This window comes from Drosophila virilis, chromosome X (genome assembly GCF_030788295.1).
Source record: "Drosophila virilis strain 15010-1051.87 chromosome X, Dvir_AGI_RSII-ME, whole genome shotgun sequence".
Lineage (NCBI taxonomy): Eukaryota > Metazoa > Arthropoda > Insecta > Diptera > Drosophilidae > Drosophila > Drosophila virilis.
In genome coordinates this window covers 5,944,017-5,961,737 of record NC_091543.1, presented here as the reverse complement: position 1 = coordinate 5,961,737, position 17,721 = coordinate 5,944,017, and the positions used below count along the sequence as shown (strand labels likewise).

The 17,721-nt window shown below is 41.6% G+C and overlaps 1 protein-coding gene across 11 annotated transcripts in view; it reads left to right on the top strand.

Moving 5' to 3' along the window:
- Positions 1 to 12,917, top strand: part of Ca-alpha1T (Ca[2+]-channel protein alpha[[1]] subunit T) — a 58,682-nt gene extending 45,765 nt beyond the window's left edge. For all 11 annotated transcript variants that reach the window (XM_032432978.2, XM_032432985.2, XM_032432971.2 and 8 more), the window contains 4 exons: positions 200 to 1,599; positions 2,863 to 3,055; positions 3,155 to 3,304; positions 5,246 to 12,917. In XM_032432978.2, coding sequence (XP_032288869.1) covers positions 200 to 1,599; positions 2,863 to 3,055; positions 3,155 to 3,304; positions 5,246 to 8,035 — 4,533 coding nt within the window. In that variant the 3' untranslated portion in view covers positions 8,036 to 12,917. The remainder of the gene's footprint in view (positions 1 to 199; positions 1,600 to 2,862; positions 3,056 to 3,154; positions 3,305 to 5,245) is intronic.
- The last annotated feature ends 4,804 nt before the right edge of the window (positions 12,918 to 17,721 follow it).

Sequence of the window (17,721 nt, the reverse complement as noted above, 5' to 3'; positions counted from 1 at the left end):
ACAAGATTTAACACTAATTTTGAACTATCCCAACTTTGCCGACAGTTTCTTGTGGTTCGCATGAAAATGCAGAATGATGGAAATGTCAGCTTCGCTGTAGTTAGTGTATATATCCCAGTTGGGCACACCCGACTAGAGCACTTATCTAACACTTTGACAACCTATTGAACTTTTCATATATTTTGCCACGCCCACACAGCCAGTGCCTCCATCGCCGTCGCTGCTAAAGCCGCCGAATATATTCAGCGGAGGTCAGCGCACGCTGGACGAGGGAATACCGGCCATAGATCTCATACCGCCGTCGCCTGTGCTGGCGCACAAGCCGCTCAACATACTCAATGCCGGCCAGCTGCAGGGACATGTCAGTCCTGTTGGCAATGCAGTTGGTGCAGGTGGTGCTGCAGGTGGTGGCTCTGTCGGTGCCACAGCAACGGCGCCTGCTGCTGTTGGTGGTAGTGGCGGGGCCAGCGCCAGCATATCCAGCGGAAGCAGCAATCAGCTAAGCAACCTGCTGCCCAGCAGCGTGCACAGCGTCAACATCGATGACATCTCTAAAAATTCCAGCACAACGGCAGCTGCCACGCCCATCTATGTGCCCAGCATATCATCCACGGCAGCCACACTGCAGCCGCCCACAGAGAGTCACAGCCACAGCTTGAATCTGTCGGATCTGTCGCCGCTGACCGTGTCGCTGACAGGCTCGACAAGCTCGCCCATGGGCGGAGCGGGCAGTGCTGCTTCCACGAGCGGCAGCTCGTCCAGTGAGCGTCTGCCGCTGGCGCCACCGAGCGGCAGCTTCCAGCAGCGCTTCCGACGCTCCAGCTCCAAGAAGCGTCCGACTACGCTGCGGCCCGACGACAACATCAGCGCGCCCGACGACGAACAGCAGCAGCAGCAGCTGAACAGCTCGGGTGCCGTTGAGTCCAGGCACAGGGACACGAACCGGCTGAGTCCACAGAACTCGATGCGCAGGCTCTCGAATACGCTCAGCATCGGCAGCGGACCAGGCAGCCGGCGCGCCTCCGCTTGCATCTTCAACTCGCAGGTCTATCAGAATCTGAGCCAGCCGCCCAAGCTAAGGCCTGGCGCCGGGCAGCGCCGCATGAGCTCCATCGAGCTGGCGTTCAGCAAGACATCGCATCTGAATCTGCACAACCTGGAGGCGAATCGCAAGTCGTTGTCGTACACAAACTCCAAGATCGATCTGGACAAATGGCAAAGATCCTATTTGACGCTCAACGAGCCGGACATGCTGCAACAGTACATGGAGGCGCGCGACAAGCGCAAGAACTCCATCAGCCACTATAATCTCAAGAAACGCCTCGAGGAGAAGGAGCTGCAACAGCTACAGCAGCTGCACCAGCAGCAAATGCAACAGCAGCAGCAGCAGCTCGACACGCAGTCCCACACGCAGCTATCGCCGCAGCAGCTGGCCAAGGAGCTGCAACTGCTGTCGATGCAACAACAACATTCCATGGTGCCCTGCGGTGGGGGGGAGCACGTCTCGAAGCTGCGGATGATCATACAGCGTCTGACGCCCAAGCAGTTTACCGCCGAGCGTGAGTCCTACTCCATGTATGTCTTTCCGGAGGATAACAGGTATGTCGCCTCGATATGCTTCAATTACTCGTCGAAGAGCTTTAAGCGAGCTTTAAAAGCGCCAGAAGCAAGCTTTAAGTATACTTTGCATGCATTTTAGGCAAAATCTAAGTGCGGTTTAGACAAGCCTCAATTGAATTTTCGTTTACTATGTGAGCTTTGAGTCACTATTGAATTAGCTTCCAAAAGCTTTAAGAGCGTTTGAGAAAATTCTTAAGTGATCTTTAAGTCACAATTGATTAAGTTTTATTAAGCCCTAAGTTCATATTAAACAAGCCTAAAGTGAGCTTTAAGTAACAATTAAGTGAGCTTTAAGTACGTCTGAGACAGGGCTAAAGTGGGCTTTAATCCACAATTCAACCAGATTTCAGTAAGCTCTTGGTGTGAGTTAGACACACCTAAGCTTAAAGCCACAATTAAGTGAGATCTCAGTAAACCTTAAATGCTTCTTAAACGAGAATGAAATGAGCTTTGAGTAACTATTGAGTGAGCTTTCCGTAAACTTTAAGTGCGTACATAAAAGCCTTTTGGCTGAGATTTTAATACGCCTTATGAGAGTAGCTAAAGCGCACGCAAAACTTTTTCTAGTGTTTTTTGCTAATAGCTTTTACGCCCTTATGTTATGACATTGTAGCTTTAAGAGGGCAATGTTGGCAATAAAGCGCGCTTTTAACTTCTTTGTAACTTAACGACATTTTTCCATTGGCCTCTACTCTGCTCTCTTTCTGCTCTGCTCATCAACATTTGTATTGATGCAAACTTAAAAAGCTTTAAGATTTTGTGTTTTATTATTTTAAATCGTACACCACGAACCAAAGTCTTGCCCAGCATTTTATTGATTAAAGCAAAGGCAGTAAATAGCATAAGTAAAGCTTTAAGGCAGCTTTAATAGAGAGATAAAATGAATAAAGCTCGCCAAAGCTCATTTTAGCAAGGGCAGCTGGCTAACGTAGTTTATATGTCTTAAGGTTAAGACCTCAAGCTAAAAATGACCTTGGCTAAACGAAGCCCTGAAAACACATTTTCTTTTCAATGCAACCAGCTACCGAATTTTTGCTTATCTGATTTGCCAATTTTCCAATTGACTTTTGTGATAGATTTCCAACAAAATTGACTGCACTCAACTCTGTCGCAGTCAGTTTTGCAGTTCGTTTTCGTTCTCGTATTCGCATTTGGTTTTTCATTTTGATTTTCGCAACGGAAATGCCGTAATTGAATTTCAACCCAATTTACTGTCAACTGCTTTGTGTTATTGGTGAACAGGTTCCGGCAGATCTGCTCGTGGTTCGTGAACCAAAAGTGGTTCGACAATGTCGTGCTGCTCTTCATAGCCCTCAACTGCATAACACTCGCCATGGAAAGACCAAACATCCCTCCAAGCAGCACCGAGAGAGTGTTCCTGGCAACGGCCAACTACGTGTTCACCGTCGTCTTCACTATCGAAATGTTCATTAAGGCAAGTTCCGCATATGTAATTAAAAAAAAAAAAAAATCAACTGCAACTTTTTCGCAGAGTGTATTTTGAACAAGTTTGATTGTTTTGTTTTATTTGCAGGTAGTTGCCACGGGCATGTTTTATGGACCGGATGCATATTTCACATCCGGCTGGAATATAATGGATGGATCTTTGGTTACAATTTCGATAATTGATTTGTTAATGTCATTGATTAGCGAATCGAGCCCGAGGATATTTGGGATTTTAAGGGTAAGTTTGTGGGCTGAACGGCAACAGGCATACAAAACCGCAGCATCAGCCGGCCTCGGCAGGCAATCAGCCGACAGGCAATCAGGCAGGCAGGCTGGCATGCAGTCAATCGGTCGGACATGCCGCATGCCGCATGCCACATGCAGCATGCAACTGAATACAGCGACCCAACATGTGTGAGCCACTAATTCGACAACTCGAACCACGCACCAATCAAACAAATCAAATCAGCTGCTGTTGTGCACGCGGATCCATTTACAAGCCGAAAAAAAAAAAGAAAGAATAAGAATCTCCCGCTATTGCTCGCTCGCTCGCTCGCTCGCTCGCTTGCTCTCTCTTGCCTTTCTCTCTCTCTCTTTCTTTCTTTCTCTCTCTCTCTCTTTCTTTCATTAGCTATATATAGTTCTGTCAATTGGCCGTCTTTAAACATTGCTACTTATCTGTCTTCATTGAGAATCAAAAACGTCTTTCGCCTTCTCTCATCCAACTCTTTCATATAACTTTCTAAATTCTCTCCCTCTCTCTCTCTCTCTCTATATATATATTTATAAATATATATACATTTGTATATTTTTATGGCTATATTGTGTTTGAATCGGGTATTCGAATCTTAACTTAACATAAACCAAACCGATCTGCAGGTAAATTCTCGCCGCTATATTATTTAATGGCAAAAACAAAAAAAAAAAAAAAATTATTCGTACGTTTTTTTTCTCTGTGTGTGTGTGTAGAGTCCCTTTAAAAAAATGTTGATACCCTACCAAATGTAAATTGTTGGCTCACGCTCATATATTATATATCTGGTTGTATATTATACTCAGTAATATTTGCATTCTCTTTGCCCTTGTCATGCCTCACCCAGCACATGTTCCAATTATAAACACACACCACAACATAACCTCACTTTATGTATTCTTGCGAAGAAAAACGCGGCTATCGGATCTGTAAAGTCAAATTCTATATAGACGATGTTTCTACTGAGTTTAAACTGCTTTTTCCCATTCCTGGCGTAATTCAATTTCAATTGGTTCCGATATACTTATAAATTGCCGGAAATACTTTTTTCAACTTAACCTCACTTAGGTTAAGTACAGTTTTTATATAACAAAGCTTACCTTAGCTACCCCTTAGTAGCTATATAGCTTACGGGCTTAAAGATGCCTATACGTATATATGTATATATACTCGCCTCAACGACCTTACATATCCGATCTAGCACCAAACCCAATCTGAAATTCTTAAATGTATTATCATTGTTTAAGGCAATCCACATTCTGCCTCGTATTAACCGCTTATTGCCAGCTTTTTTCATTGGAGTTATTCACATAATGCCAGCCCAATTCCAATCGTTCCATCATTGTCGTAGCCCAATTTCAGACATTTCGCTTAACCTTATTTATTATTCGATTAGCATTATTGCCTAATTTTAGTCTTCTGCCATATAATTTTCTCACCAAATTCCATTTGTTCCCACTCATTATTTCCACATATTTGGGCACTCAGCATGCACCATTCGTGTTCCATTCCAAAACGTTTCATTTGACTTTGTCCAAGCACAAAGCCTTCTTTTCGTAATAAGCATCATTTATTGTCCACACAGTCACATCGTTCTTCATTTGCATACCCGTTCCAGTTCCGAACCGTTTCATTTGCATATAATTTCATAAAAGCCCAAGTTGTTGTAGCTGTAATGTAAGCCCGCTGCGCATTTACGCATCAATTTGTTCCATTACCATGCGTTTCCCATTTTGGCTTTGCTTCTTCCGTTTTATGTTTCAATGCCAGTCGTTTCTGTTACATGTATCAGTTGCTGTGTTCGTTTTCAGTTGTTGTGTTCCTTTTTTTTCCAGTGGGTCAATGATGTTTTATCGGATTTAGATATACGTGACAGGGTTGAAGTTGGGATTAGACTGATCGCATGTTCCCAATTATTGTTCGCAGGTGTTTCGTCTACTTCGTTCCCTACGGCCGCTGCGTGTGATCAACCGAGCGCCGGGTCTGAAACTAGTCGTTCAAACGCTCTTATCGTCCCTGCGTCCCATTGGGAACATTGTGCTGATCTGTTGCACCTTCTTCATCATCTTTGGCATCCTCGGCGTCCAGCTGTTCAAGGGCACATTCTTCTACTGCGAGGGCGAGAACATCAAGAACGTCCGGAATGCGGACGAATGCCGTCGCATACCCGGCAACGTCTGGACGAATCGCAAATATAATTTTGACGATCTTGGCAAGGCGCTAATGTCGCTCTTTGTGCTCAGCTCCCGCGACGGCTGGGTGAACATCATGTATACGGGCCTGGATGCGGTTGGCGTCGACCAACAGCCGATTGTCAACTACAACGAATGGCGTTTACTCTACTTTATAGCATTCATATTGCTGGTCGGCTTCTTTGTGCTCAACATGTTTGTGGGCGTTGTCGTTGAGAATTTCCATCGCTGTCGCGAGGAACAGGAGAAGGAGGAGAAAATCCGACGAGCCGCAAAGCGTGCCCTCCAAATGGAAAAGAAACGCAGGCGAATGCACGAGCCACCCTACTATACAAACTACTCACCGACCCGAATGTTTGTCCACAATGTGGTCACCTCGAAGTACTTTGATCTGGCGATCGCCGCCGTCATTGGCCTAAATGTGGTCACCATGGCCATGGAATACTACAAGATGCCGATGGCCCTGCAATATGCATTAAAGATTTTCAACTATTTCTTTACGGCCGTCTTTATACTGGAGGCGAACATGAAGCTGGTTGCACTTGGCTGGCGTTTATATCTGAAGGATCGCTGGAATCAGCTGGACGTCGGCATTGTGCTGCTCTCGATTGTGGGCATTGTGCTCGAGGAGCTGGAAACGAACATAATACCCATAAATCCAACCATAATCCGTGTGATGCGCGTCCTGCGCATCGCACGCGTCTTGAAGCTATTAAAAATGGCAAAGGGCATACGGGCGCTATTGGACACCGTAATGCAGGCCCTGCCGCAGGTGGGCAATCTGGGTCTGCTCTTCTTTTTGCTATTCTTCATATTCGCGGCGCTGGGCGTGGAGCTGTTCGGGCGACTCGAGTGCTCCGATGAGATACCCTGCCAGGGACTCGGCGAGCATGCGCACTTCGCCAACTTCGGCATGGCTTTCCTCACATTGTTTCGCGTAGCGACTGGCGACAACTGGAACGGCATCATGAAGGACACGCTGAGGGATAACTGCGATGACGCGGCCGATTGCGTGCGCAATTGCTGCGTCAGCTCGTTTATTGCTCCCATATTCTTTGTGATATTCGTTCTTATGGCGCAATTCGTTTTAGTGAACGTCGTCGTGGCTGTTTTGATGAAACACCTCGAGGAGAGCCACAAGCAAATGGAAGATGAGCTCGATATGGAGGTGGAGCTGGAGCGTGAGCTGGTCCGCGAACAGGAGTTCGCCCAGGAGCAGAAACTCTGCCAGCAGCTGGCGGAGGCGCAGGCCAAGCTAATTGCACCGCCACGCCCATTGGCCAAAGTCAAATCGCTGCCCAAGAATTTCATCTATAGCACACCATCGCTGGAGAAGAAGTTCCCCAGCCCCAGTTTAACCGGCAGCTCGGCCACCAATCTCAATCAGACCCAATCCGGCGCCGGTGCACGTCGTCAGACCGTGCAATATTTCAATCAACAGCAGCAGCAGCAGCAGCATGCACTCGGCCTGGGCCTCAGTCTGGCCGAAATGGGCGGCGCGCTGACGCCTCAGGCGCTGGGCGCACGGCTGGGCGAGCCCTTCGGCGGCGCTGTGACGGCAGCGGCAATAACCGGCAACGAGCACGGCTTGCAACTGCCGCCATTGGGCCGCCGCGGGCGACGCGCCTCGGCCGCCGCCGGCTTCCGCAAGCGCGGCGTGCTGTCCAAGGAGCGCTCACTCGACGAGCAGGCCATCAGGCGACGCAACCTGGAGGCGAAGCGCACCAGCTGCGATTCGCTGCCCTGGGGCGGCGATGCGCTCGACTATCGTCGCGGTACCATATTCGAGAGCCTCGAGTCGGATGGCGGCGGCAATAGTCCCTCCTCCAGCTATGATCTGGATGTGCGCAGCATACGCAGCGCCGAGCTTTCGCGTCCACGTGACGACGATCTGCCGCTGGCCATTCTCAGTGCACCCACACCCACGCCCACGCCCACAGCCACGCCCCTGGCTATTGTGATGCCCACAACAACACCCACAGCCACGCCCACAGCAACAGCCACACCCACCGTAACACATCAGCAACGACGCCCCTTCGGCTGGTCGCAGTCCGTGGATCAGAGCTGCCTGCTGGGCGCCGGCGGACGCAACAGCCTGTTGCTCTCGGTGCCGCGCTCCATGCCGCCACGCAGCCGCAGCGGCAGCACCAAGCAGCTCTTCAAGCAGCAGGCGCTCGACGAGGACGCCGACTTAGATGAGAACTCGCTGCTGCTGCCGGCAATGCCGCAGCCAGCCACAGCTGCAGCAACTGCAACAGCTCAGCTGCCCAGCTCCGACAGCTGCCCAACAGCAGTCGGCAAAGGCAACGCCGATAGCGATACCCACGCCCACGCTCACGCCCTGGGCGACGGCGACGACGTCAACAGCGTCGATTGCCCGGCGATCAGTAAATCGGATTCGGCGGACATCATGCGCATCATCAGTGAGCGGCGGCGCATGGATCAGCGGGATCAGTGCGGCAACGAGGACAGTGACTACAACGAGCTGCTGCTCGTCAAATCCCCCCAGTCCTCGACGGACTAAGCGTCTCTCTTTCTAGCAGACTCACACACACACACACTCACACAAACACTTTGCTATCAGGCTGGTACCGTTCGTTTCCATTCGTTTCACTCGCTGGATTCTAACGAGTTATGTATGCTGAAAATACAAATACTAAGCCAAGGCGCATTTAATCGATATCGATAAACGATAACAAACGAAAGCGAAAAGGGCCTGTTAGTGTAAGTAAATTAATATATATATTATTATATAGAAGTATTTACACGCCTTTCAGCAGGCTAGTTTCGTTCGTTTCCATTCGTTTCACTTGCTCAACTATGACGAGTGTTTCAACGTTCCAACGTTCCGCTGAAAACAAAAATACTTAGCCGAGGCGCATTTAATCGATATCGACAAACGATAACAAACGAAAGCGTAACGAGCCTGTTAGTCTACGTAAATAAATATATATATATAGATATATAGATGTATCTACACCCCTTGCAGTAGGCTAGTTTCGTTCGTTTCCATTCGTTTCACTTGCTCAACTGTAACGAGTGTTTCAACGTTCCAACGTTCCGCTGAAAACAAAAATACTTAGCCGAGGCGCATTTAATCGATATCGATAAACGATAACAAACAAAAGCGAAACGAGCCTGTTAAAACAAAAAAAAAATAAATATATATATATATATATATATATATATATATACATATATATATCTTGACATGTCTCCCTCGCACACATACACTCGTAACTGTAGCCTGCGCATAACCTTAGGGAATTTTCCCAAGTGCTCAGTTTGAAGGAAGCAAAACTAAAGCGTTAGCTCATAGGCAATTATGTTAACGATAACGATAACGATTACGATAACGATAACATTACTCACTAGCGTTAGGCGTTAACTGTAACTGTAACTATAACTGTAACTGTAACTGTAACTGTAACTGTAACTATAACTGTAACTGTAACGATAACTGTAACGTTTACCGTAACGATAACGATAACGATAACGATAACTACTCATAGAGCGTTCTCAATATGAAATTGTCAACTGTTTTAGTGCAATCTACGGTTTTCATAAGTTTAACAAACAACAACAACAAAATCCAAATGGTATCAACAGAAAAATTATTGGAAAAAAATACTAGAAATATACTAAAAGTCGTTGCTTAGAGCGTTTTCCGTTTCAACCAAAGCAGTAAAAAGGAAATACTAAAAAATCCATGCTGATTAATGATGATTATATACACATATATATATAAATACATACATATATATATATATAAATAAATATATATATATATATACATATATACATATATATATATATATATATACAAGCGTTATATACACAGTTATACACAAACTATTTAGAGTATATAGAGGCGTATATATATGTATATGGAAATTGTGAACAAAATATATAAAGAAAAAATCATCAACTCTGTGATTAGCTCTTAAAGTTTAAAAAATTTATGAACATAAATGAATATATAAACATATATATGAAAGGAAGAGAAAACCCTACAACATGCATACACTATATGTATATGCATACACTTTATGTATTTTATGTAGTCTAGTCCAAAAAAAAAAAAAAAAAAAAAACCAAAGCTGACAAATATTGTTGCAGTATTCAGTCTAACAAGTACATACACAATGATAAGCAATAGCTATTTTAGCTCGTTAAGATGGTAAATTAAATCGAACTTAAAAAAATACCTAAAAATACCAGATAAAATACTAAAAACTACTAAATGTTACATACACGCAGAAAATACTAAAAAAATACCAATAATGCATTGTTTATAAAAACGAATTTACATAGGTACTTAACACACTCACACACTCACACACACACGCACACACACACACACGCACACACACACACACGCACACACACACACACGCACACACACACACACGCACACACACACACACGCACACACACACACACACACACACGGACGCAATGCTCTTTCGGACAATCCTTCGACTCTCTGCGCGCTCTCTTTCTGGCCTTAACCAAGCGTCCTCTCTCTCTCGCTCTCTCACACACAACTATCGCTGTCTCGCTCATTTCAACTAAATTGTGCCAAAGGAAACTTACACACACTTAAACACACACACATATAGTAAAGGGTAATTAGCGTATTGTTAAATTTTTGTGTAGTAAAAGTTAAGTAAACCCATAAAACTTACTTAATCGAAGGCCCCACTAAAAATACTAAAGGCAGAGCGGCAGCAGATGCGACTATCCAAAAGTTTATTTTTTATATACCAAAACGGGCTAACGGGCTAAATACCGCATACTAAATACAGTGTTGTTGTTTTTTTTTTTGTCTAGTATTAACTGTAGCTATAAATGTAGTCAAACTTTTAATGATAATGTCAGGTGGGCGAAAGGTATATAGGTATAAGCCCGTAAATAGTTACGAAGTTCAAAGTTCGAGCTCTCGCGCGGCTAAACACACACGAAAAACTTTATGGCGTAGCATTTATAACAATTAGTAGAAAAATAATAAGTATATAAACTATATACTGTAGCAACAACTCCCTACAAATAGAGTATAGAGCATAGAGTATAGAGTATATATGTATTTATGTGTGTGTATATATTGTATTTGTGAAAAACTATCAACGAATTACCATAAAGTTAAGTGCAAGGTCAGCTACGCTCTTTACAAAAACCACAGCAACAAAAAGCAGAACAAGAAAACTAAATCGATATCGTAAAAGTTTCAGAAGAAGCAGAACACAAAACACTGTCAATTTTCCAAAGAAAACAGAATAACCCGATAACACAAACAATTGAAAAGGAAAACGCATTTTTACACTCTTTGTAAAGCCATTGGGAAGAAAGTTATCGATAGATCGATAAAACCCAAATTTAGATAAACTTTTGAACACAACAAAAAAGAAGAAGAAAACTGCAACAAATCGAACTTAGAAACTCTTAGCCTCTATCGGGCGTTACGAAACAACAACAACAACAAAAACAAGCTACAAATTTAATTATAATAATAATTTCATCTGTGCCTTTCTCTACGAATATATATATATATATATATATATATATATATTTAACTCTATATATATATATTTACACTATATAAAACAAATTATGATATATCTAATGAATACTATATATACTTATATATTTCACATGTGCTCTTCTTTACACTCTCTCAATCTCTCACTCTCTCGCTCTCTTTGGTGAAGCTGCAAAAGTATCGATATCGATATTAAGTTAAGGCAATAAGAGTTGCTTCTTCATGAAGCAATATCGATAAATTTGCAGACAAATCGATAACACGACACACAAACACACACACAGTTTACATAACGTAACGTTTGCAGTAGGCTAAAAAGGGACAGATACAGTGCATCGCTCAAGCAGTACAAGTTCAACTAACGGCACGCTCTGTCTCCAGGTCGCGCACACTCTCTCTTCCACTCTCTCTCTCTCTCTCTGTCTCTCTCCCTCTCTCAAAAGCAAAGTATACACTCCTTCATGTTGCTGGCAAATTTAACCAGCACTTTGACATGTCTGTCAAACTAGTTTAGCATTAACTTTAGCTGCCTGTGAATTTGATTCATTTAGCAAGCAGTTCAGCTAGCTACTCAGTCTATTTAGCAAGCAGTTCGAATTGCAGAGAAGTTAGCCTGCGCTTAATAGTTAGATATTAATTAAGATTATTTCTTGATCAGCGCGGACAACTTGTTGTTGCGGCTTGGCCTAAGCTGCATTCATTTAGAAACACTTTAATGCAAATTTAAATTGCAAATACCTGCAACGAAATCTAACTCGCTGTCAGAGCTAACATGAACTTTGCCAAGAACATAAGAAACAACAAAATAACTAAACAGCTAATGCAACTAACATACTATTTATGAATGTAAGCAATAATACATGAGTTAATATAAAAAAACACACACACAAATGCGCACACACACAATATTAAGAGCTAAGCCTACTTACAAAAAAAAAAAACTGTTTTTAGGTTAATGTGCTGTAGTTTCGATTGTTTTTTTTTTTTGTAAATTTTTTAGGTAGCAGCTTGAGCTAAAAAAAAAAAAAATAGACATTAAAAGAGACACGCAAAATCGTAACACTTTTTAGAGAGCATGTAAAGCCCATAAAAACAACAAACACATAAAAACTAGAAATTTTTTTTGTCTTGTTGATTAATAATTAGGTAAAAAAGCCACACAAAATTAGACAAAACTAAATGAAAAAGAAAATTAAATAAGTATAAATGAAAATAAACGAAGAGCTAAATAAATTAAAATAAGCAGAAGAATGAAAGAAAAATCTATAGAAAATTGGAGCTAAGACACAAAACTATATGAATTTGCTTTTAGCCAATGAAAACAACATGAGAAACAAAGTAATTAGCAAATGTTACAGCAAAAACCAGAATAGAAAAAGAAGAAGAAGAAGAGGTAAAATAACAATCAGTACGCAGCAGCAGGCAAAACAGATAAGAAAAGCGAAGCAAAAAACTTGAGCACTTTTTCCAGCCTGTCCCTAACAAAGTTAATTACTAACTAAAAAAAAATATACACAAAAACTTGCAGTAATCACAGCTAAAAGATTAAAGTAAAACAAAACAAAAATAAAAGTATATCTATATAATATAAAAGTAAAACAGTTGTAAACATTTTGTTGCATAACTTTTGCGTTCAACTGAAGCAACAGCAAGAAAAAACCAAAGTAAATAATAATAATAATAATTATATAGTTGTAAATTGGTTGAAACTACCGCAAGAAAATCGCTCTACATATGCATATGTGCATGTGCACACACACACACACACACACACACACACACGAACATGCATACACACACGTATTTCAATATGTATATAAGCAGAACAAAGAGCATTATGAATTAAACAGAAATTTTGAAAAGAATATTCAATTCTGTTTCAATATTGAGCTGGCGCCATCTACGGTCAGCCGGAAGCAGCTGCGTTCGTTGTACTGCTTGTAAGCAGTAAACGGTGTAGATTCGCGTGATTTCTTTTAAAATGTTGACTGTTTGGCGGCTTTCATCGAACCGTTAGCTACCCTGCAAGTATTGATTGAGGTATATGAGGTATATGCGCACTTATATAAAAGAGAGCAGCAGACAGTAAAAACATTTTATGCATGTACTTTTTTATTTATTTGAAAAATGTGTAGAATTTATTAATGAAAATTCGTAGTACAGGGTATCTAAGCGTCAAACACACTTGTCTATAATGCATTCTTATTTTGTATATATTTCAGCTTCTTCTTCATTATGAATGGGTAAGTGACATTGCATTTTTGTGACTCTCTTACGCTTTATCTTACTGTAAATTTTCTCTTTATTACATAAGTGTGTACCAAAGCCATCTCTACCCCCCCCCCTTACCGTAGCGCTCCCCCCCCCCCGCTCAACCACTCCCCCCTTCTACTAACTAGTCATTGTGAACTTCGCACTGCTATTAAAACGACATCCCACAAAAGTCAAGTGAAAATATTTTGGCGCCGCTTTTGTAACAGCCTAGCCCCCTCCTCTTACCCTTTTCCAACACTGACACTGACACTGACAGTCCCTTAAAGCCCCTCCTCCATCTCCCCTCCAATTATCTGAGCAGATTTGAGGCAATATGCCGCTCATTTGCCTGTTGCCTCTGTGCGTTTGCGTTTATAATTAACGGCGGTTTCTTCTATTGCTTCATGAAAGATTGCAAATGAAGTAATTATAAAAAAAAAAATAAAAATGAAAACAACAAGCGACAAAACAAAACAAGTAGGGAGTTCTCGACTAGGGGATACCCTGAACCCACATCTACGAGCTCCAATTGCACCTGGCACTACGAGCTCGATTGCTGTAGCACTAATAAAATTAAATGTAGTCGATACTCGAAATTCGATACTGAAAAAAATATATACACTATACTATTCTCGAAGCTACATGCCATGCTTAGAGACTCTAGCTCTTATAACTTACGAGATTTGCTCAAAAAACAAGATTTCGCTCTCGATTTTAATCGACTACTTGGAAACGAGGCAACTTATCGATATCGCAGATGTTTTCCTACTGCCCGTTACATACATTTGCACAAATACAATATACCCCATTTAGCCATTTTTAATGGGTTCAGGGTATACAAAAAATGAGCGCCGAAGATGGACAAACGTTTAAAAAAAATCAGTTACGACGCAAGAAAAAATTAACGGCATTTGATTTAGTTTAGAGTCAGAGTTCGTGCAATTATTGTTGTTGTTGTTGTTGTTGCTGCGTGAAATGCGTTCATGGTCAAAGTGTCAAACGTGATGTAACGGTACATTATTCACTGACCCCAAGCACAGAGCGTAACGGACAGAGAGCGAAAGAGGGAGAGAGAGAGCTTAACGTATCTCCAGTGTTGGCAAGATCAAAAGACTGCATTGCTTCTCGATAAGTGTTTCAATTTTAATTTATCAAAATTCACCTGACCTATTTTTCTTTAAGTAATCATTTACACGCGCTCGTCATAAACCAACTTACAGCACTGCTTGCAAGCGAGCTGTGTTGCAAAAGTGCCGCAACATTGTTTATCTCTAATTTTGGCAATGACAAGATGTTGCTCTGCTTATCGATTAAGCTATCGATAAGTTGATGACGTGTACTTTACTTCCGTTGAACATTTGTAGATGAAAGTCGATCTTCACACCTTTTGGCATGAGTAAGTACAGCAATATGCCGGCCAAGCGTTTCTCTCGTTATTTCTGTTATCGAATTACGAACTAGCTATCGATAAATTGATTGACTATTGAACCCAAACATAAAACAACGATGTTACAATTGTAATCGATGAGGTAATCGAATTCTGAAGGAAACTTGCATATGTAATCGATAAACTGATAGACTTTCAACTTGACCTACAAAACATCAATCAACTGACAGCACTGCTTGCAGCCGGACAGTGTTGCAAAAGTGCCGCAACACGCGACGTTTTCGAATGTCACATTTGAAATTTGATTTTCACACATTTTGGTGAATTTAATGCCATTGTCAGCGATTCCCCATTCCGATTACGCTAAATTCCAGCGGCCCTAGCTGCGTGTTCGTATTTTCGTGTATTCGTATTTGCATACATATTTGTATTCGTATTCGTATTCGTATTTGTATTTGTATTTGGGCTTTAGTAGCACTTTATTATTTATTCACTGTTAAGTTGAATTTTAGCTGTTGTTCGGGCTTTTGGTTTTTATTTTGTTTCTTGACACTTTCACTTTTCTCATTAAAATATGAGACCGGGCCGTGCCGACCCAGCGACAGGTTTCTGCTGACAGCATTACAATACGAATACGAATACGAATACGAATACCAATAAACGAATATGAATACTTACATATGAATATGCGTACGAACAAGCCGTGAACCGCCCGCCGTTGCCCTAACCTCATAACACATGTCTCTACACATGTTTTTCTCTGATATCATTTGCCCCCTGCTCTGGATCTCTTTTTGCTCTCTTTCTCACTCTCTCTCTCTCTCCTAGTCCTGTCATCTCCTTCTAAGCGTCTCGTTCGCTCAGCTTTCAGATTTCTTAGTATTATAATTGGAATATATATTGATATAATTATTCAGGTATATCGCCTATCTATCGCTTTCGTATCTTCCATGAGAACGTCTGGCGACAATAGTCAATAGGCAGATACATTAGACAAACTGTCGCCTGGAAGATACATTAGCGATAGTTATCATCAAATTTATGATATCGCCCTAACATAAGGCGACTCGCTAAGAGATTGACATCAAACTAATCGCTCAGTCTTAAAGCTAAAGAAAGCCAAAAAATTGTATCCAATATGGAAAACATTTTATTTGTTCCATCATCATCTTCATATATAGGCCAAATCTTAACAACAACGATGCACACAAGATATTCCAACCTTCTCTTCATTGTTCTTATCATTACTAATATTAATTTTCTATTATTGCTATTATACATATTTTTTATTATTTTTATTATCCTTTATATTATTATTAGTATTACTATTGTTATTATCATTATTATCTATATCTTATCATTATTATTAATTTTATTATTATTATTATTATTATTATTATTATTATTATTATTATTATTATTTCTATTATCATTTTCAATTTTTAAGAAAAGTTAAGATATGTTTTTATCATTCATTGATCACCCAAGCAAGCTCTCCATTCAGAGAGATTTTATCCTATATAGATCTTTTGCCGTCTTTTCGTATCGCCGCATTATCTTCGCATTATCTTCCCAATGATAGAGCTTGAATATATACATATTTATTTACTTGGCGGGGTGTGTACACACTTTTGTAAGTCTGCTTCTTCTTTTTCTTGTTGCTTGATTTTCGAATTGTGTCAATCTTCATCAGAGCAGCTCCCCTCGCCAGTTACCACCCCCGACCCCCTTCGCCGCACCCTAACCCAACTCACGACTCGAATGAGAAACCGGTTTCCAATTACGAGCCGCCAGTCACCGAATTCTGTTTCGATTTGCTTCTGCTTCTGGTCACATCTTCCGAAAAATGCATTTTGTTCGCCCTTAGCACACACACACACACACACACACAAACACACTCGCACACACACTCGCACAGTCAGGCACATAATTATGGAGAATTCCAGTCATGCCTGCAGTTTTTGGCAGCTTTTTTTTTTTTTGCCTTTATTTTTGTTTTGAGATCTTTAAGAACTGGTTTTCGATTTCGGTCTACGCTAACGGTAAAGCTAAAGCTGCGCATTGTGTGGCTAAAACGTATTTTCCCAACTTTTCATGTTGCCTATTTGGAAAATTGAAAAAGCATTGCACGACATTTGGGGATTTGTTTTCGAATATTGCACAATGGGTTTTCGGCCGAAAGCGAGAAACAACGAACGCGGGAGTAAGAGCGAGAGGGAGAGCGAGAGCGAGAGGGAGAGCGAGAGCGAGAGGGAGAGCGTGGGCTGGAAGAGGGGGAAGAGAAACAATAACAACACAATGGAACAACAGATAACTTGTCGTTGTTCAAGTTGTTGTTGTTGTTGTTGTTGTCTGTTTACAACTTCGCCCCGAATTGGGAGCTGGGATTGGGATTTTTGGCCCAAGTCGAGCCTGAAGCTGCGACTGCAACACGATCAGGCGCAGGTGTGTGTGTGTGTGTGTGTGTGTGTGTGTGTGTGTGTGTGTGTGTGTGTGTGTGTGTGTAAACGGGTCAACCGCAAACAGTTGCCACAATTCGCTGGCAAATCTCGTTCCTGCGCCTGTGAATGCTGTGTGAATCAAATGTGAATCAATGTGAGTGCATTCATGCAAATCTGAAGACCCCCCGCCTTGATTTTAGATTAGATTAATGATCGCAATGTTTACTTAAGCGCCTTAATTAGCAGCATATTCATTTGTCACGGTATTCGTGTTGAATGAATTCATGAATAAACCTCTTTGCATGATTGATGTGATTTGTGAATATTTATTTTTATTAGAATCGCTTAAATTTAGTTAATTTTTTGATTGAAATCATTTGTTTAGTTTGAGTAGCTTGGCTATTCATGCCGTTGTCAATTGATTCATTCACTCAATTATTTTATTCGTATGAATACTTGTTGATTGTTTGAGCAATATTTGAGTAATGTACTGTTATTCATTTCATATTCGTGCTTCTCTTGTTTAGCTTATTCATTATTCACTCGTATTATTCACCTATTCAGTTGTTGATTTGTAATGTTTTATTTTC